The 20,427-nt window shown below is 49.2% G+C and overlaps 1 protein-coding gene across 1 annotated transcript in view; it reads left to right on the top strand.

The window, feature by feature from the left end:
• Positions 1-20,105, top strand: part of SPSB4 (splA/ryanodine receptor domain and SOCS box containing 4) — a 90,426-nt gene extending 70,321 nt beyond the window's left edge. Inside the window, exon 3 of the mRNA XM_043474259.1 lies at positions 18,627-20,105. Coding sequence (XP_043330194.1) covers positions 18,627-18,754 — 128 coding nt within the window. The 3' untranslated portion in view covers positions 18,755-20,105. The remainder of the gene's footprint in view (positions 1-18,626) is intronic.
• The last annotated feature ends 322 nt before the right edge of the window (positions 20,106-20,427 follow it).

The raw sequence follows: 20,427 nt of genomic DNA, 5'->3' as shown, positions 1-20,427 counted from the left end.
GGCTCCAATGTGGGCACTAATGTGGACTCCAATGTGGGCACTAATGTGGGCTCCAATGTGGGCTCACTAATGTGGGCTCACTAATGTGGGCTCTAATGTGGGCTCACTAATGTGGGCTCTAGTGTGGGCTCACTAATGTGGGCTCTAATGTGGGCACTAACGTGGGCTCCAATGTGGGCACTAATGTGGACTCCAATGTGGGCTCATTAATGTGGGCTCACTAATGTGGGCTCTAATGTGGGCTCACTAATGTGGGCTCTAGTGTGGGCTCACTAATGTGGGCTCCAATGTGGGCTCACTAATGTGGGCTCCAATGTGGGCTCACTAATGTGGGCTCCAATGTGGGCTCACTAATGTGGGCTCTAGTGTGGGCTCACTAATGTGGGCTCCAGTGTGGGCTCACTAATGTGGGCTCTAATGTGGGCTCTAATGTGGGCTCACTAATGTGGGCTCTAGTGTGGGCTCACTAATGTGGGCTCCAATGTGGGCTCACTAATGTGGGCTCACTAATGTGGGCTCTAGTGTGGGCTCACTAATGTGGGCTCTAATGTGGGCACTAACGTGGGCTCCAATGTGGGCACTAATGTGGGCTCCAATGTGGGCTCACTAATGTGTGCTCACTAATGTGGGCTCTAATGTGGGCTCACTAATGTGGGCTCCAGTGTGGGCTCACTAATGTGGGCTCCAGTGTGGGCTCACTAATGTGGGCTCCAGTGTGGGCTCACTAATGTGGGATCCAGTGTGGGCTCACTAATGTGGGCTCACTAATGTGGGCTCTAATGTGGGCTCACTAATGTGGGCTCTAGTGTGGGCTCACTAATGTGGGCTCCAATGTGGGCTCACTAATGTGGGCTCCAATGTGGGCTCACTAATGTGGGCTCTAGTGTGGGCTCACTAATGTGGGCTCACTAGTGTGGGCTCACTAATGTGGGCTCTAATGTGGGCTCACTAATGTGGGCTTACTAATGTGGGCTCTAGTGTGGGCTCACTAATGTGGGCTCTAATGTGGGCACTAACGTGGGCTCCAATGTGGGCACTAATGTGGGCTCCAATGTGGGCTCACTAATGTGTGCTCACTAATGTGGGCTCTAATGTGGGCTCACTAATGTGGGCTCCAGTGTGGGCTCACTAATGTGGGCTCCAGTGTGGGCTCACTAATGTGGGCTCCAGTGTGGGCTCACTAATGTGGGATCCAGTGTGGGCTCACTAATGTGGGCTCACTAATGTGGGCTCTAATGTGGGCTCACTAATGTGGGCTCTAGTGTGGGCTCACTAATGTGGGCTCTAGTGTGGGCTCACTAATGTGGGCTCTAGTGTGGGCTCACTAATGTGGGCTCCAATGTGGGCTCTAATGTGGGCTCACTAATGTGGGCTCCAATGTGGGCTCACTAATGTGGGCTCCAATGTGGGCTCTAATGTGGGCTCACTAATGTGGGCTCCAATGTGGGCACTAATGTGGGCTCCAATGTGGGCATGTGCAGAGGTGCTGAGGACTAACCGGGCTGCAAGGGCAGTGCTCACCCGGCACCTGTGGCATGAAATCCATATGTGCTGTATGGTGGTGGTACCAGTACCATCCTCCAGTGGGGGTTTTTGCAGTACCCCCGATTCCTGTCGTTCTCACTCTGGCCCACACCAGCCTGGTACCCACGTGGAGAACTGGAGGGGAAGGGGGAGTGGGTGTGTCTGGTGACTGGGTGAGTGAGATCTGCCCAGTCTGGACTCTCAAAGTCCACGCTGAGACCACAGAGAAAAAACAGGTTTTTGTGAAGCTCGGGTTTGCTCATTTGTTTTTACATATAGTTGTGGATATTATGGCCATGGATGGACAGTGAGCAAATTGCTGGGTTCACTGGAGTTTGTGCCTCTGTGGTTGGTTCAGACCTTCTGGCAGGTCATGGGGGATGAGCTGCCCCTGAGTGGCAGGTTCTAACTTCCCATCACCGTGGTAGATAAGCTTCACTCTGCAGTAGAGGTGATACTGCCAGTCTAGGGCTATGTCTGGGCCTAGAAATATTTTGTGTGGCCATACTAAATTACAGTAACTCAGAAATGTCACATAAAAATTTGGAATTCTTGGCTTTTTTTGGAAAGGGCAGGGAATCTGGTAACAGGGGCCCACATTCCTGCTTGGAGCTGAGGTCTGAGCTGAGCAGTGGCCCCTTGTGTGTTTCCGGTGTCTGTGGGTGCCACCACCCTCCCCCTGCCCACCGCTTCCACTTGCTGCACACTGCTCACTTAGGGTACCTGCCTGGCCGTGAGACATTGGAGTTTGCAGCCTCTGGTTTAAAACACAGATATACTTGTGATACCGGAAGTGGTTTTCATTTATGCACTGGTGGTCATTAGCTTTTTAAAAAGTTGTTTAAAAACAAGAAGTCATTTGCCTTGAAACTAGAAGTAGAAATAGAATGGTCGTTTCTAAATTTACTGGCTATTATCCCTTATCAGGGCTCTTTACATACTGAAAATATTCATTTGCAGATCTCATCATTTACCACTTAGTAGACACAATCTTCTTCGTCCAGAGGTATCCAATAAACACGGGATTCCTCTTGAATCTAACTGGATCTTTTGACTAAAGGAGCGGGGAGCCAGGGTGAGAAACCTCGGTATACTCCATCCAAGAATTCAGTGTACTCATCAGTTTCGCTTAGCTTAAGAAAAACAAGCTTCCCCCACCCTCCTCTGGGCCTGTTTCTGAGCTCACACTGGGAAAGGTCAAATAAACACAATAAATCCATTAGAAGGCCTTCATATTAAACCCCTGGGGCTGATGCTGTTTAGCAAGAGGCTGAAGTGATGCCGTTTCCCAAGTGGAAGGAAGTTGGCCTGACCTTGGCGATTTGCTAGAAAATAGGAGTCAACTGTGCCAGTTGGCCTGAGTCGTTGGGAGGAGCGTAGCCCCAGGGCTGCGTGGGAAGGGGTAGGTGGTTCTGTGGTTGGACCTGGCTGGGGGAGGCCCCCTCATGTGGTCTGCACCTGTTTCCTTCTCCTCTCCAAGGTCTGCAGGCCAAATCCCAGACAGAACCAGGTGGATTGGGCAACCCATTAGTAACTGACCCCATAGGCAGAGTCCCTCACCTGGACCACCTCACAGCTTACCTGCCAGCCAGGGCTGGACTTTGTTGGGCCAGGGCCCATCACTGGTCCATTTAGGGACCTCTAGTGCACAAACAAGCTAGCACCACAGCATGGAGCTGGGCTAGGGTCTGGGGCTGGGGGAAGGGTGGGGGGAGCACTGCTACCGAGCAATGGAATCAGTAGGGCTGCATTTTCAGTGCAGACTGTCACACCACCTCCCAGGAGGGTGTGACTACAGAATGTGCCCCGAACCACACTGCCTGAATTCCAGTCCCATTTTCACCACTTAACTGCGGCTTTCAGCCAGTTACTCTGTGCCTTGGTTTCCTCAGTCTATAAATGGGCTCTCATGATAGTAGCTGCCTCACTGGGTCATAGCGAGGACTACGTACAGTAAGATATAAAGTCCTTGGGACATCTCATGACATAGGAAGTGCTAGGTAGGTTCCTGCTATGACTGTTCGTAACTATGATTATTTCCAAAAGTCCAACCAAAGAGCCCAGCAAGAACACCAAGATGGGTTTGAAATCCTACCAGTATTCATGCTTCTGATGAAAAGACTGGAAGGCACGTCCCCCAAAGTAGAAGAAGCTGATGGACAGGGCTGGATCAGGGTCCCCTGCGGCTGGGTCCAGACCTCTGCTCCTGATGCACTGGCTGCGCTGGCCTGTTCAGACCTCTGGTCGGAATCATCTGTGGCTGTCGACATGCAGGCATCCCACATGGGGTGTCGGGGCCTCAGCTCACCACACCAGCTGCCTCTTTTTTTTTTTTCACTTTGTCCTGAAGGACTAACTGCTCTGAAAACAAATATATGGCCCACATATGCCAGTTCCTCTGCTGGGTATCTCTGCCACCCTCTCATCCTCTCCCTGCTCCCCTGTGAGGCAGGGATTGTCACTCTTCTACAGAGGAAGCATCTGCCACGTGAGACCAGAATTAACTCCACTTCTTCTCACCCCAGACCTGTGCTTCTCCTTTCTAGCAAAGTGATGTCTTCTCCCAAGCTATTCTACATTCTTAGCAGGCAAGAGTGTAATTACCCATCAACTAGAATTTAACTGTAATTCGTCTTCTAGCCAAGCTCTCATTTGAGCCAGACTGAGGCCAACTCGTGATTTTCCTCATTAACTTTTGCCCTTTTTCCTTTTTTTGTTTTTAACAACTTCTGATGGGCTTCTCGGGTGGTGCTAGTGGTAAAGGACCCACCTGCCAATGCAGGAGACCAAGAGATGTGGGTTTGATCTCTGGGTTGGGAAGATCACCTGGAGGAGGGCATGGCAACCCAGTCCAGTGTTCTTGCCTGGAGGATCCCATGGATGAAAGAGCCTGGCGGGCAACAGTCAATAGTGTTGCAAAGAGTTGGACACAACTGAAGCAATTTAGCATGCACACATGAACTTCTGATACACAGCATTGTTTGTTTATTATTAAACATAACCTTTGATTGCAGTACACTGTCATCATTGGTCCCATGCATAGATAGCCCTCTTTCATTCTACTTTGGTGCTTCCTGTATTTCTTTCTCTCTAATTTAATGCCAACATGAATCCATCAGCCAACCTAGGACTAGAACGTTGACAACCAGGCACCTCTGTGCCTCCGTGGTTCAGCCTTGCCAACCCCCACACCCTGCCTCAAAGCCACCACTCCTGAATTTTGTATTTGCCCTTCCTTGTAGATTTTTTAGACACATATAGTATGTGTCTAGAATATGCCTTGTTTAATTTAGTTCTCAGACTTTCTAGTTTGCTCCTTCTGTTCCCATACCACACTGTTTTCATTACCATGTGAGTAGTGAAAGTGTTATTCACTCAGTTGTGTCCAATTCTGCGACCCTATGGGCTGTAGCCCGGCTCCTCTATGCATGGAATTCTCCAGGTAAGAATCCTGGAGTGGGTAGCCATTTCTTTCTCCAGGGGATCTTCCTGACCCAGGGATTGAACCGGGGCCTCCTGCATTGCAGGCAGATTCTTTACCATCTAAACCATCAGGGAAGCCCATTCATTTCCATAACTTTAAGTAAACTTGCTTTCTGGTTGGCAACTCCTGCTCTCCACACGCTCATTCTTCTTCTTTCAAAAGAGACACTTCAGGAGGAATGGGGGTCCCATCCCTGAGGGCCCCAACCTTGCCCTGCATGGGATGAGTACCCTGCTGCCCGCTTTAGTCTCCCCATGTTGGACATGCTTCTTTCAGTAGGGGCAGCCAGTTTGTTCCCATGGCTGCAGCAGCAGAGAAAACTTCTTAAGGGTGTTGGGATGACCCGTGGTGTAGGGTGCACGCCAGCCAGGCCTCCGCCCGCTCCCCCAGGGCTCCTCTCCCTACATGACATGGGGCTGTCCTAGCCCAGGGGCAGGGTGTCCAGCCATCGTGCAGCTCCCTGGGGCAGGCTCCAAGCTGAAAACAGTCAGACTTTATGGGAAAGTTTTCAGCTGAGTCAGAAGCATCTTTCCAGTAGACCAAGGAGCCGTTGCAGAGTGTTGCTAATTTTGTCTGCCTACAGGAACCTTTCTGGAGGCTTCTTGAGCTGGGTGGTAGGAAAAGGCTACTTTTAAATTTGTTACCTGCACCAGAAGAGCTGGGCCATAGTTTACCTTGTAGAGATGAAGGCTCTTTGCAGCTGCCTCCCTTGCCCCAGGCACCAGCCCGCCTACGCCCACGGGCCCAACACCCATGATGTCCAAAGCAGAGCCATGGGGGGCACAAGGACAAGAGCCAGTCCCTGCCTGTGGGATCTCACAGTCCTCAGGGGTGAGGGCGACATCACCACGATGTCAGGTGATGCCCAGGATATCACATGGGGTGGGTCCATCCCCAAATGCTCCCAGTCACCCAGATGGGCACTTGACTAAGACCTCTAGGGTATAGCCATTTCCAGTGAGAAATGGACACTGACTTTTTAAAATTTAACAGACTAGATTTTCTCCAACAATTGATTGTTGTTCCCTCAAAGTATCTGCTGGGAAAACTGTGAACTTCCCCCCATGTTACACAAGAGAGATTCTCTGAACACATCTTAGAGGTAACGTTGCCTTCAGAGGCAATGGATATCCTTCTTACCCATCAGTGGAGCTAACTCTTACTCAGCTAAGAGAGCTAAACTTCTCTTAATTGCCACCTCCTCCAGGAAGCCATCCTGCACACTCCCAGGCTGGCTTACGTGACCCCTCTTAGTGGCTCCCACAGCTCCCCCTACAATTCCTTCTCTTAAGCATAGACCCTACTGGACTTATTTCAGTCTCCCTGTCCTGTCTGTCATTCCATGAACTCTCTGTGTCTGGCTCCGTACTCAGGACCTGCAAAGCACGTCTATACGTAGAAGTCTGATGAATACATGAATGAGTGATGAGCATCAGTTGGACAAGACTTTATCCTCAGAGTCCACAAACATGACATTAGAACTCGGGTATCCCTCCAAACCCTTCTTGAGAAGGCTTTCATTAAAACAGTGATTTTTTTGGTGCCTTGGCTTCTCCATCTGCAGGATGGACCAGTGAAGTTATCTTCCATGGTTCAAGTTTGCTGCTGAAGCAGACTGGCCTTGGCCTTGTACTAGGGTGGAGCTGAACTCGGAATCCTCTCCAGCACAGCTTCCCACACCCCAGCCAGGTTCTCAGAAGTGGGGCAGGAGATGGGAGCATCTTCCTTCTCCCCACTCTCTCCAAACCCCAGCACACAGAGGCTTCTCCAGGCTGCCTCTGCTTGGAGGTTGAGAAGCCTCAACAGGGGCCAAGGCCATGAAGCCCCCAGGAGGGGAGTCCCCAACACTCGCCTGGAGCCATTCATTAATCCTCACAGCTGGGGGAGTGCAGCAGCTAACACCTCCTGGCTGTGGCAAGGCCAGGCATGGCTGCAGAGTAAGCAGAACAGCATCTCCAGCCCTACTGAGATCTTGGCTAGCAGGGCAGAGAGTATCAGTGGAGGAAAAATCCAAAAACAGAGGATTCAGGTCAGCAGATCCCTTATTCTTTTGACGGTTCTGTGGCTAAAATGAGCCTCACCTGGTACAGCCTCTGAGCTGCCAGCCTTGCCTTCCAAATAATAGCAGGTTGTAACCAGCTAGCCTCAGGCTTCCCTGGTAGCTCAGCTGATAAAGAATCCATCTGTAATGCAGGAGACCCCCATTCTATTCTTGGGTTGGGAAGATCCCTTGGAGGAGGGATAGGCTACCCACTCCAGTATTCTTGGGCTTTCCTGGTGGCTAAGATGGTAAAGAATCCGCCTGCAATGCAGGAGACTTGGGTTCGATCCCTGGATTAGGAAGATCCCCTGCAGGAGGGCATGACAACCCACTCCAGCATTCTTGCCTGGAGAATCCCCATGGACAGAGGAGCCTGGTGGGCTGCATGCATTGGCTCTAAAGAGTTGGAGGTGACTACACACGCACCAGCCAGCCTCAACATCATCTCCCCCAGTAAGCCTACCTGGCCTGTGCCAACAGCTTGGGAGCCACGACCCTGGGTTTCCAAGGCTCCCCTAACATGAATCTCACAGGCCTCCTTGGCCTTGCCATTCACTTTTTCTTGTGCATTGAAGCCTAATTTGAGTGGGTTCAGTCAGAGTCACTGCCAAGATGAAATGTGACTTCTGTTCGCCAAGTGTCAGCTGGTGTAAAGGACCTGCAGCCTTCTTGCCAATCCACTTGCCCCCCTGGTAGAAGCCGAGGCCCCAAGGAGGATGGGAAGGCTGCTCTGCCAGATGGTGGCCGAGGCCAGCCAGAGCCCAGGGCTGCCAGCTGCTCGGTCATTTCCCAGTCAGCTGTGAGGTGGAATGGGCCACACATGACCTGAATATTAGAGTCTTCTTGTCCCCAGCTTGTTGTCCAGCCCCCAGCTGTACATCCACTCCCCGGCCACCCAATCCCGCCTGCTTGCCCCCATACTCTTCATCCCCGGGAATAATGAATTGTTCAGCTGGGTGAGGAGGGAGGTGAGGATAAGCAGTGCTGATGGGCTGAGCAACAGAGAGGGCGAAGTAATGGTCACGGGGGGAGGGGAGAGGCGGTGGCTGATTGGCGATCACTGGGTTCCTGAAGGGGCACTGAGGGGCGATCCTGAGGTCTGTGGTGTGGCCCAGGATGTGGGTTGGAGGAGCGTGGCCCCAAGGATGAGGCAGTCCAGAACCAGGAGGCTGAGTGATTGAGAGGGTTGTGCCTGTGGACAAATCCATCTTCATGGGGTGGCAGGTATCAGTGGAGAGGGGACCAGGGAGGCCAGGCCAGAGCCCCGACAAATGAGGGGCTAGAGGTCAGCAGATGACAGCATGGCAGATCAGGAGAGGATGGAGCCAAGTGGTGTGAGCCACAGAGGAGCTGAGACTTCTCACAGCACATGGAGGCTGTAGAGCTTTGTGTGTGGCTGACGAAGCAAGGGGTCCTGCCCACCTCCTGCCCTGAGTTACCAACAGCCCCAGGGAAGGTTGAAGGGTCAGGGGTGTCCTGGGAGAGGATGCTGGGTTCAGTTAGGGTGAGGTGCCATATCTGTGTGCAGCAGCACTTCCAGAGGGCACAATGGAAGGTCTGAGGCTGGGGGAGCCAAGGTCTGGGGTCAGAGGTCAGGAGGCATGGAGCACTTTAGAGTAGAGACACAATAGCCACTGGATGGAGGCTCTTCCAAGCATCACAGTCTAACGGGTCTTCTTATCACTTATTCTACCTTCCTTTGCTTCTGTGATCCATTTACTCTTCCCATTTCCTGGAAGCTTGTGCCATCGTGTTTCTTGAATTCCTTTTTCATTTTGCTTGAGTATCTCCTGAAGTAACTTTCAGGCTGGGGCTGCAGAGACTCTTAGAGCCACTGAACACATCTGAAAATGCAGCTGCTATTCACTCCATGGCAGTGTAGCTCCCATCTGCTTGGAAGCACAGTGGAGTCTTTAGGTGAGAATATTTTGCTGCTGAGTCCTGGGTCAGGGAGCTGGTGGGTGGGCCAGCCCCTCGGGCACTTCCACCTGATAGAAGTGTCTGTGCCCATGATGCTTGTTGGCATTGAGTTCATCTGAAGATGCTGCTTTTGTCCTGGCTGTAGTCACAACCAGTGAAGTCACAACCAGTGAAGCTTGGTAAGGGAAAACTCCAGATTCTATGAGCTTTCTAGATGTAAGCTGAGGTCTCTGTTGGCCGTGAGAGGGCCAGTTGGTAGAGGGTTGCAGTATTTTAGAAGTGAGCAGGTAATGACACATTCATCCATTTGTATAGTTAGCTAAGTGGATTGACACCTGATAGATGCAGTCCTAGAAGGTGGGGGAACTGCCTCATTAGGGAGGAGGTGACACTTAATTTGAGTCCTGAAAGAGGACCTACAGATGTCTGGCAGGCAGTATAGGGAAGGGTGTTCTAGCTGAAGGAACAGCATGAAGGAGGCCTAGAGGCATGCAGGCAATGCTGTGAGTCCTTAGACACCAAAACCATAGTCTGTGAAAAGTGATTAGTACAGTGTCTGACATTTGATGTGTAGGTGTGCTTGCCCACGTGTATGTCTTCTTTCTTTCCCTGAAAACAAAGTGTCTACTCAAGTTCGGATGTCAGAGCTGTCACTGAAAGCTTCCCCCATCTGCTGACCATCGTCTAAACTGTTTCAAAAGAATTTCATGTCTTGACCTTAAAAATGTTCATCTTTTTTTTTTTCAAAATATGAATGCAAGAATGGGCGTACGGTGATAATTGGTATCTTGGCATCTCCCCACCATCAGCAGAGAAGGCTTCTAGGGGCCCAGATAAGGAGCTTAAGGCACCAAGTGCCTAGATCTCCACTTCCTTCACATAGACCATCAAAACCAGATGAACTAATGCACCTGTTTTATTGACAAGAAAACAGAGCTCCTGGGATGTTTTGTGGGTCATGCAGGGGGTAAGTGGTGGAGAATTATTGAAAATTCAGCTCACTGGAGAACTTTGGAAATGATTGCCTTGTGATATTTTTAGCACAGAACCAGACATCCAGCCCTGGCTCCAGTAAGTCTTCATCAAGAGTAGAGCATTGTTGTCAATTAGGATGACGTACTGGGGTATTTTTAGGACCATAATAAGTAAATTATTTACTATTTTCAAAGGGTCCTCTTGGGCTGATGACATAAGACATACTGTAGAGAAAACGCCTTTGGAACAAGAGGCATGTTATGCCATACCATCGTCACAAGGCATAGATAGAGGTGTTGCTACCCCAGTTTTACAGATGAGAAAAATGTGACTCTGGGAGGATGAGCCAGCTCTCTGGACCACTGGGGGTGAGAGCAGGAGCTGGGATTCCAAGTCAGCCCTTTCTACCTACTTTGTCTGTTGAGGCCAAAAGGTGGGAAGGTGGGAAGGTACCTCGCTTGCGTTGTGTCCACACCCACCCACCAAGGAGACAAGGCATTCCTAACTCAGCCAGTGATTAATTTTTTTAATATAAACTTGTTTTTGAAGTATAACATATAGGATGAAAGTATACTAGTTTCAGGTGATTAAGCCTGATGATTTTTACAAACTAAACATACTAGTATTGCCAGAAGTCAAAATCAAGGAGCAGAACAATATCCAGTCCTCCCTAGTCACTGCTGCTCACCACGCCTGATTTCATGCCCAATGTCACCACTGCCCGATTTCATCATCCTGCTATTGAGCTCTATACAGATAAGGTTTCACCATACGTACTTCACTTCGAGTTATTGAGTAGTTCATCTTTTTTTTTTTTTTTTAATGTAATTGTGGTTCCTTTGGGCTTCCCAGGTGGTGCTAGTGGTAAAGAACCCACCTGCCAATGCAGGAGACATAAGAGACCTGGGTTCGATCTCTGGGTTGGGACCATCCCCTGGAGGTGGGAATGGCAACCCACTCCAGTATTCTTGCCTAGAGAATCCCATGGACACAGGAGTCTGGCGGGCTACAGTTCAAAGGGTCACAAAGAGTCAGACACAACTGAAAGCGATTTAGCACGCACACACGTGGTCCTTCCTTCTCATGGCTGATTAGTATTCTACTATAAGAAGAGACTGGGGGCTTCCCAGGTAGCTCAGCTGGTAAAGAATCCACTCGCAATGCAGAAAACCTGGGTTTGATCCCTGGGTTGGGAAGATCCCCTGGAGAAGGGCATGGCAACCCACTCCAGTATCCTTGCCTGGAGAATCCCATGGACAGAGGAGCCTGGAAGGCTACAGTCCCTGGGGTCGCAAAGAATCGAACACGACTGACCAAGTAAGTACACACAGCATGAGAAGAGACTGCTAAGCACCCAAGAGAATGAAGGGACTTGGCGACTAAACACCACACACACCACACCATAAGAAGACACACAGCTGGTGTGTGCACTCCACCACGGGTGGAGAGTGGAATTCTTGAAGCATCCAAGCACATGCATTTTGGTGAGCCTGTATATACCAGGGGAGGCTGTGGGCCATAGATTCAGTCTCAGTAGACACTCCCAGTTTTCCAGAATGGTTGTTCCAGTTTACACACCCTCCTGAAGCCATATGAGAGCCCCAGTTGCTCCACATCCTCACCAGCATTTACCTCTACCTTATTTTCACTTCAGCCATCGTTGTTGGCATATAACAGAGTCACATCATGGTGTTAATTTCAACTTCTCTGATGCTTCTTGAAATTGAGTGCTTTTTCGTGTATCTATTGGTTATTTGGAAATTCAGTTTTGCAAACAATGATTCCTTTTTAAATTCATTTTTGTTTTTGTCAGAAAATATTTCTGAGAGTGGCTCCCACGCTGAAAGATGCTGTATTTCTCTTCCCACCTGGGTGATCATTTCTAAGCCTTGACATCTGGCAGTTCTGAGAATGGGTCCAAAGCCAGAAGGAGCAAGAGAGAGGAATTGGGGGATGGCCCAGGCCATGCTGGACATCCTCAGAGCTCTGGAAGCTCCACAGCCATAGCAGGGACTTTCTTAGTGTGCTCTGGGGTTGCTGCAAAGTCATCAGTTAAAGTTCCCCCAGAAATTAGAGATGGTTTATATTTCACATTGAGGGCTAAAGGCATTCTCTGGACTCCAGCCCCTCTTGCTTCCCTCGCTTCCTTTGGAGTTTGGGCTCTGGATTGATTTCAGTGACTATGGAGGAACGGGGAAAAACAGAGCTCTTTCCCTCTCTTCAGCTCCTAAGTGGGCAGGGAACACATAGAACTGAGTTTGCTGACCAGGCTTAGCATTCTGGACACTGAAGACTTAGTATGTGCCTGGAGCTTTAAAAGCTCTTACAAAAGCTCTTAAATCCTGGCAGTGACTGTCAAACCTTAACAGCTCCAAATTTTCCTGTTGCAAAATACAAACCCATCTCCCGTCACTCAAAGAAAGAATTGCTGTCCTCCCAGCAGTTCTTAGTCACTCAGTCATTTCCAACTCTTTGTGACCCCATGGACAGTAGCCCACCAGGCTCCTCTGCCCATGGGGATTCTTCAGGCAAGAATACTAGAGTGGGTTGCCATGCCCTCCTCCAAGGGATCTTCCCAATCCAGGGATTGAGCCCTGATCTCCCACATTGCAGGCGGATTCTTTACCATCTGAACCACCGGGGAAGCCCGGCCTCCCAGCAGACCCCATCTCATTAACAGCCCTGCCCAAGCTCATCCTCACAAAGGGTGACCTGGATGGGGAAGAGATAGAGGTGCCAAATGCCTGACACCTACTATGTGCTGGTTACTGTGCCAAGTGCATTATACTTTCTAGCTCATTTAACCCTCATCACAAGCCTCCTGCCCTGTTCTCAGGGGGTTTACATGAGTATGGGGAGCTAAGTCAGAAACCTTGCCAGTTGAGAGCAATTTGTTTCCATAGCTTGAAACAGCTATAGAAGACACACCCCAAGGTAGCAAGTTAATTCATTCATTTAATAGACAGTTTCTGGGCCATCCCCCTGTGACAGGCCCAGGCTGGGGGTTGGGGGCCCTAAGACAGATGCGTCAGGCTGATGTCTCTTAAATTCACCATCTCCTTGTAATTTAACAATGAAAGAGGAGATAAAAGGGACAGGACAACTAAATGCAACGAATGATTCTTAGCTGGGCTGTTTTGCTAGAAAGGACATTTTGAAACTGTAGGTGATCCTTGAATGGGGCCTGGGGATTATTAATCCACGGCAGTAGTGCCACATAATCTGGTTTAATGGCTGCACTGTAGTACATACAGGAGAATGACCCCATTGCCCATTTGTTAGGAAACGCACACTAAAGTAATTAGGGGTGACTGGGCATCAGGTTGGCAACTCACTCTCAAATGGGTCAAGAAAAAAGTTCTTTGTACCATACTCACAAACTTTCTGTAACTTCATTGTTTTCAGAATAAATGTTTTTAACTGTAAAATTTTAAAAATAATTGTATGTATTTATTTATGGCCATGCTGAATTCCTGTTGCTCTGAGGGCTTTTCTCTAGTTGTGTCTGGCAGGGGCTACTCTCTAGTTGCAGTGTGGTGGCTTCTCCTGTTGTGGAACATGGACTCTGAGTTCTTGGGCTTTGTAGTTGCAACATGCGGGCTGGGTGGTTTCAGCTCCTGGGCTCTGGGGCACAGGCTCGGTAGTTGTGGTGCACGAGCTTAGTTGCTCCATGGCATGTGGGATCTTCTTGGATTAGGGATTGAACCCATGTCTCCTGCATTGGCAAGTGGATTCTTTACCACTGAGCCACCAGGGAAGCCCTAAAAAATTTTTTAAGGTAAAAAAAAAGAAAATGAAATAGTCCTTGCCATGTTCTCTGGGTGAAGGATGAGAGCACTTCCAGTCAAGGTGGCGCCCAGGCCTGTTCCACCAATACACCAAGAGTGGGGGCCGGTTTCCCTAGCTCCTGCCAGGCACCGTGCCGAGGGGGAGGTGCTGTGATTTTGTCATTTCCTTTAATCTTCTCTGGGAACCTGGGGATTGTTGCTCCATTTTACAAGTGAAGAAACAAGCGCTCCCAGTTCCGTTCTCAAAGGCACAGACTTAGAGTTGGCAGAGTTGGAGCTTGAAATCAGGGACTTCGAATTCCTGGACATCCCCCAGAGGGCATATGCCAGAAGAGGGGGGTGTCTGATGGCCCTGAAGAACGTGAGAAGGGTCACATGGCTGGCAGGGTCCACATTGAAATGGGCAGGTGTGAGAGCAGAAAAGGCGTCTTGGTGGCAGGGCAGCCCCTTTCAGTTCAGTTCAGTCGCTCAGATGTGTCGACTCTTTGCAACCCCATGAATCGCAGCACGCCAGGCCTCCCTGTCCATCACCAACTCCTGGAGTTTACTCAAACTCATGTCCATTGAGTTGGTGATACCATCCAACCATTTATTTCATCCTCTGTCATCCCCTTCTCCTCCTGCCTTCAATCTTTTCCAGCATCAGGGTCTTTTGCAATGAGTCAATTCTTCACATCATGTAGCCAAAGTATTGGAGTTTCAGCTTCAACATCAGTCCTTCCAATGAATATTCAGGACTGATTTCCTTTAGGATGGACTAGTTGGATCTCTTGCAGTCCAAGGGGACTCTCAAGAGTCTTCTCCAACACCACAGTTCAAAAGCATCAATTCTTCAGTGCTCAGTTTTCTTGATAGTCCAACTCTCACATCCATACATGACTACTGGAAAAACCATAGCTTTGACTAGATGGACCTTTGTTGGCAAAGTAATGTCTCTGCTTTTTAATATGCTGTCTAGGTTGGTCATTAACTTTCCTTCCAAGGAGCATGAAAATAAAAGATTTTCATGACTGCAGTCACCATCAACAGTGATTTTGGAGCCCAAAAAAATAAAGTCTGACACTGTTTCCCCATCTAATTGCCATGAAGTGGTAGGACCAGATGCCATGATCTTAGTTTTCTGAATGTTGAGCTTTAAGCCAACTTTTTCACTCTCCTCTTTCATTTTCATCAAGAGGCTCTTTAGTTCTTCACTTTCTGCCATAAGAGTGGTGTCATCTGCATATCTGAGGTTATTGATATTTCTCCCGGCAATCTTGATTCCAGCTTGTGCTTCATCCAGCCCAGCATTTCTCATGATGTACTCTGCTTATAAGTCAAATAAGCAGGGTGACAATATACAGCCTTGATGTACTCCTTTCCCTATTTCAAACCAGCCTGTTGTTCCATGTCCAGTTCTAACTGTTGCTTCCTGACCTGCATACAGATTTCTCAGGAGGCAGGTCAGGTGGTCTGGTATTCCCATCTCTTGAAGAATTTTCCGCAGTTTGTTGTGATCCACACAGTCAAAGGCTTTGGCATAGTTGATAAAGCAGAAGTAGATGTTTTTCTGGAACTCTCTTGCTTTTTCAATAATCCAGCAGATGTTGGCAATTTGATCTCTGGTTCCTCTGCCTTTTCTAAATCCAGCTTGAACATCTGTAAGTTCACGGTTCATGTACTGTTGAAGCCTGCCTTGGAAAATTTTGAACATTACTTTACTAGCATGTGAGATGAGTGCAACTGTGTGGTGTTTGAGCATTCTTTGGCATTGCCTTTCTTTGGGATTGGAATGAAAACTGACCTTTTCCAGTCCTGTGGCCACTGCTAAGTTTTCCAAATTTGCTGGCATATTGAGTGCAGCACTTTCACAGCATTATGCTTTAGGATTTGAAATAGCTCAACTGGAATTCCATCACCTCCACTAGCTTTGTTGATAGTGATGCTTCCTAAGGCCCCAAGGCAGCCTGTTTAGGTGGGTGCAGACCTCATGGTGGGAGAGATGGGCATCAGTGACCTGAAAAGTGGTCGGAGCCAGAGTAATAATCTTCGGACTGTGTGAACCTGGGAGGCAGGAGGCCCTCTCCTTCTTCATACTTTAAAGTGATCTTCCATTACTGTGTGGTGTTTAAAGGAAGCAGCGTGAAGCTCCACATACAGGCTTTTGTGCTGTGCTTGTCCAGACAAGCCTCTTTCCCTCTGAGCCTGTCTCCTTTTTTCTGAAGTAGATGGCGTCAACTCTAAATGAAATAAACCTAACATAGCAAAGGGACAGAATAGATGCTCAATAAATATGGCTAAGAGATAAGAGTTTTCAGTTTCTGGCTGCCTGGGTCCAACTCCCAGCTTTGCCATTTACCAGCTGCGTGTCTTTGGACAAGTAACTTACCTGCTCTGTATTTCAATTTCTTCCTCCTTAAAATGGGGATAATAATAGCTCCTACCCAATTCCCACATGAGTGGGTACAGTCATGTCTGACTCTTTATGACCCCATGGACTGTAGGCTCCTCCATCTGTGGAATTCTCCAGGCAAGAATACTGGGAGTGGATTGTCATTCCCTTCTCCAAGGTATCTTCGCAACCCAGAGATCGAACCCAGGTCTCCTGCATTGCAGGCAGATTCTTTACCATCTGAGCCACCAGGGAAGTCTAAAGAGCAAATGAGTTGGGACAGATAAAAAGCTTAGCTCAGCACCTGGCCTACATAACACTCCTTCAGTAAACAGTAGCTACAACTGTATTTCATCTCTCATGTTACCTGGTAAGTAAGTAGCAATTTCTCATTAAATAAGGACTTAAGGGTTTTTTCTCCCTAATGTCCAGGGGCGCAGGCAGCAAGCACTGGTTCTATAGGAACTAAAAGGAGATCATGGGAAGGTCAAGAGGTCAAAGATGGGACAATTCAGGTGGAGAGGCAGGGAAAGGGGTTCGCAGAGGCCTAATTTTGGGGACAGTGCAAAGCTTGGATGAGAACCAGGTGGGGAAAGTGGGAGGAGAGCTGGGTGCAGGGGTGTTGCTAGGGGAGAGATAAGGACATCTCGAGGGGGGTGTCAGGTGTTGGCCTAAGCATGTTGACCATGTGACCACAAAACTCTGGGTGAGTGATCTGCTTTCTAGGCCTGGGAAACAAGGGATGTCTGGGCCTCCCTGGTCAGCCTAAAGAGTTTGTATGCGGATCGAAAGAGGATACAGAGGTGAGAGCATTTAAAACCACCAACACTACACCCAGATATGCCACCAGGCAGCCTTGCCCCACATGAAGGATGCCTGGGTATGCTCTTGTATGTGGCTCCCAATGCAGCAGTCAAGTCTGGCTTTGATTTTAAGGGTTCTTCTCATTAACTCTGCAGCTCCAATAAATGAAAATTCCTATAAAATGTACTCTCAACACTCCCCCATTCTTTCCATTCCCTTGTGATATTATTCCTATCACAGCTCTTGTGTTAGTGCTTACCACTTACAGTTTTATTGTATCTTAGCATGTTATAGAATGCTTTTTAAACATCACATGTTCTATTGACCAAAAAAAAGTGCTAAGATGCAGCTGCAGGCCTCTAGCATGTTCCTGTGGGCTTGGGAAAACTAGGGCTGCACAAGCCACATGAGGCAGCAAATGACAGCATCCTCTTCATTCCTGATCCAGCTAAGTAGCACCATTCCCCTCTCTCCAGACCTCCCAGCTTGTCCTATCTTATACCTCTATGTTTTTACCTGTTCTCTCTGCCTAGAACACGTCCCAGCTCACATCACATAAAACATCACATAAATTCACCCTTCAAAACCCCATTTCAGGTATCCTCCCTTTAAAGCTTTTCAAGCAATGGCCTGGCTTCTGTCTTTGTGCATGTAATAATTACTTCATATGTTAACTCTACTACAGTTATTCATGTATTTAAACCTCCAGACGTCGAGCCTTCCTCCACTTTCAGGGCTGTCTTTGGCCTTACCTTAGAGCTCTCTGTACTGGACTCTCAGTATCCCCAGAGTCCGATCAGAGGACCTGAAAGAGAATAAGAGCTTCATAAGTGTGTCTGCAATAAACCTAGTTAAAGCTTGGTCCTATGTCCAGAGGTTCCATGGCTTATGACTTTTAGTTCATGAATTTTTTCCAGAAATAGACATTAGAAGAAAATGCAGTCTTCCACTGACTATCAAAAGAGATTATGAGGAGAAGTTTGAGGTTTTATTTTATTTTATTTTTTTAATTTTTTTTTCATTTATTTTTATTTGTTGGAGGCTAATTACTTTACAATATTGTAGTGGTTTTTGCCATACATTGACATGAATCAGCCATGGATTTACATGTGTTCCCCATCCCGATCACCCCTCCTGCCTCCCTCTCCATCCCATCCCTCTGGGTCTTCCCAGTGCACCAGCCCTGAGCACCCGTCTCATGCATCCAACCTGGGCTGGTGATCTGTTTCACCCTTGATAGTATACGAAGTTTGAGGTTTTAAAGACATTCCAAATAGCCCCCGCCCCACCTGTTTCTAAGAGGATACACCCTAGGTCAGCCGTCTCACTTTTATCATGACCTGCAATGAGGAGTATTTTTTGCATTGAGACACAGTGAACACCTACATCGGAAAGAGAGCTTTCATGGAACAGTATTCACCCCTTACTGTGGGCATGCCTCTGTGTTTTTTTCTTTTCTTTCCCTTTCTTTTCTTTATCGCTGGTCACCACCCAATGAATTGATTCCATGAGTCTTTAGTCTGTTGCACCCACAATTTGAAAAACACTGCTCTAAGCCTTCAGTTTCTCCTAATATGACCAGAGAAAGCTTCTCAGAGGAGCTCAGGGCCCTCTGAAGGGCAGCCCGGGGGCAGGCAGCCGGGACTGTGCATGGGGTGGATGGGAGAGATGTGAGGACAGGCTCTCACAAGACTCTAACCCTCCTCCCTCTCCTTGCAGCCGAGCCCCTGCCGCTGATGGACCTGTGCCGGAGATGCATCCGCCTGGCCCTGGGCCGTCAGCGCCTGCAGGACATCAGCTCCCTGCCCCTGCCTCAGTCTCTCAAGAACTATCTGCAGTACCAGTGAGCGGGGGCAGCGGGGGCACCCAGAGCCTGGGCCTGTCCCTTCTCGGTCACACAATACGTCAGGAAGGAGTCTCCCTCCCCACCCCGGTTTGCCGGAACATTCAGTTCTTTGAAAGGCCGGGACGTCTTCCCCAGTTTGGAAACACAATGTCTGTTGCCAAAAGGATTTGCTGCCTTGGAAGCCACCCTCCCAAGTCAGACACCTCTTTGGAAGCCAGGAAGAGCCTGGAGCCTGCGCCGGGTTGGAGATCCTGCCCCGCTGAGCGAGACACAGCGGCCACCGATATTGATCCACGAGCCTGTTTCCTTATTCAAGAGAATGAATAAAACATTTGGGCAGGAGACTCTGTGTTGTGGCCCCGCTGCAGACAGGGCCAGGGGAAAATTGGCCCGCTCTGGGGAGAACTTTGCCTCTGAATAATGAATGGTGAAAGCAGCTTGACGCGTGCCCTTTGTGCCCCCCGCGCCCCTCCCAGAGCAGCAGGATTGTCAGGACACTTTAGGACTCTCTGCCCCTTTGAAAGACTTGTGACCCAGGGATGCCCAGCTGTGGAATTGGCGAGTGGACAAAACAGTGTTGAGACTCGTCCCAGCTTACCTCTCTGAATGTTGTTTACCTCCCCTCTCATGAGCTCCCCATCCTGACCCCCAGTCTTTGGATTCTCCGGGCACCTCTCTTCAGGGAAGCTGAGTCTGACAAATTCACCCCAGGGAATGAGTGTCTCCTTTATTATTGTTGTTATTTTAAGTAGTGATGCATTTTAAAAGAGGAGTGTGGTGAGGGCAGTACTTAGTCCACAGGTGCTAATGGGGGGCTTGGGGGCCTTGTGACACCCGAGGGGGTGATGTCCTTGGCTGGGGAGCCTTCCGGGGGGGCTGAGGGTCTCCAGGCAACTGTCCATTCAGGATGCAGCCTGGCTGCCACAAAGCTTTATTTGAGCGAATTATTTTTTCACTTGAGGATACTCACGCGAGTTTGCTTCTGTTTCACGCGTGTGTGTGTGTGTGTGTGTGTCTGTGTGTCTGTGTGTGTGCGCGTGCGCGTGCATGTGTGACGTGCTGTGTATTTATCAGCTTGGGGCCACGGGGCAGCCTTGTAAGTGGAAGGGTGGACATGGGGCACCTTCTCCACCGGCCTGGCCTGTCCTCCCTGGGGACCCATGCTGCTGCCGCCGCCGCCGCCGCCACAGGGCATCTCTTGTGTTTCCAACACTCCCTGCCCAGACCAATTTTTAACTGGAAATTGTCACAACAGTGGGACACCAGAGCCCCAGACGGCACTGCCTCCTGCCACCTTAATGTGAATTGACTGATGAATGAAGAGCGTTTCTAATAAAGTCTGTTGTTCAGTCGTTCAGCTGTTTATTCGCTGCTCTTTGGGGAGGGGCTTGGAGGGCGTCTTCTGTCAGCCTAGCTGCCAAACCCTGAGAAGGCAGGCCTGTGCCTCCCTCTCCAGGCACGTCCCATCTCTTCTGTCTGGTTGTCCCCATGTGAGTCCAGACTCCAGGCATTTTACAAAGGCCCGCCCCAGCCAAGAGAACAGGCCTGGGACTGGGGGCCATATAAGGCTAACTACCAAGGTGGAAAAACGGGCCAAATTATGGATGCCAGCACTGTGATATCCATGGGATGGCTCTTCAGGGGGCACAGGGTGGAGCAGGATAAACCCAAAGG

Source organism: Cervus canadensis, chromosome 7 (assembly GCF_019320065.1).
Source record: "Cervus canadensis isolate Bull #8, Minnesota chromosome 7, ASM1932006v1, whole genome shotgun sequence".
Taxonomy (NCBI): Eukaryota; Metazoa; Chordata; class Mammalia; order Artiodactyla; family Cervidae; genus Cervus; species Cervus canadensis.
The sequence above is the reverse complement of the archived record's forward strand: the minus strand, read 5'-3'. Positions and strand labels throughout refer to the sequence as shown.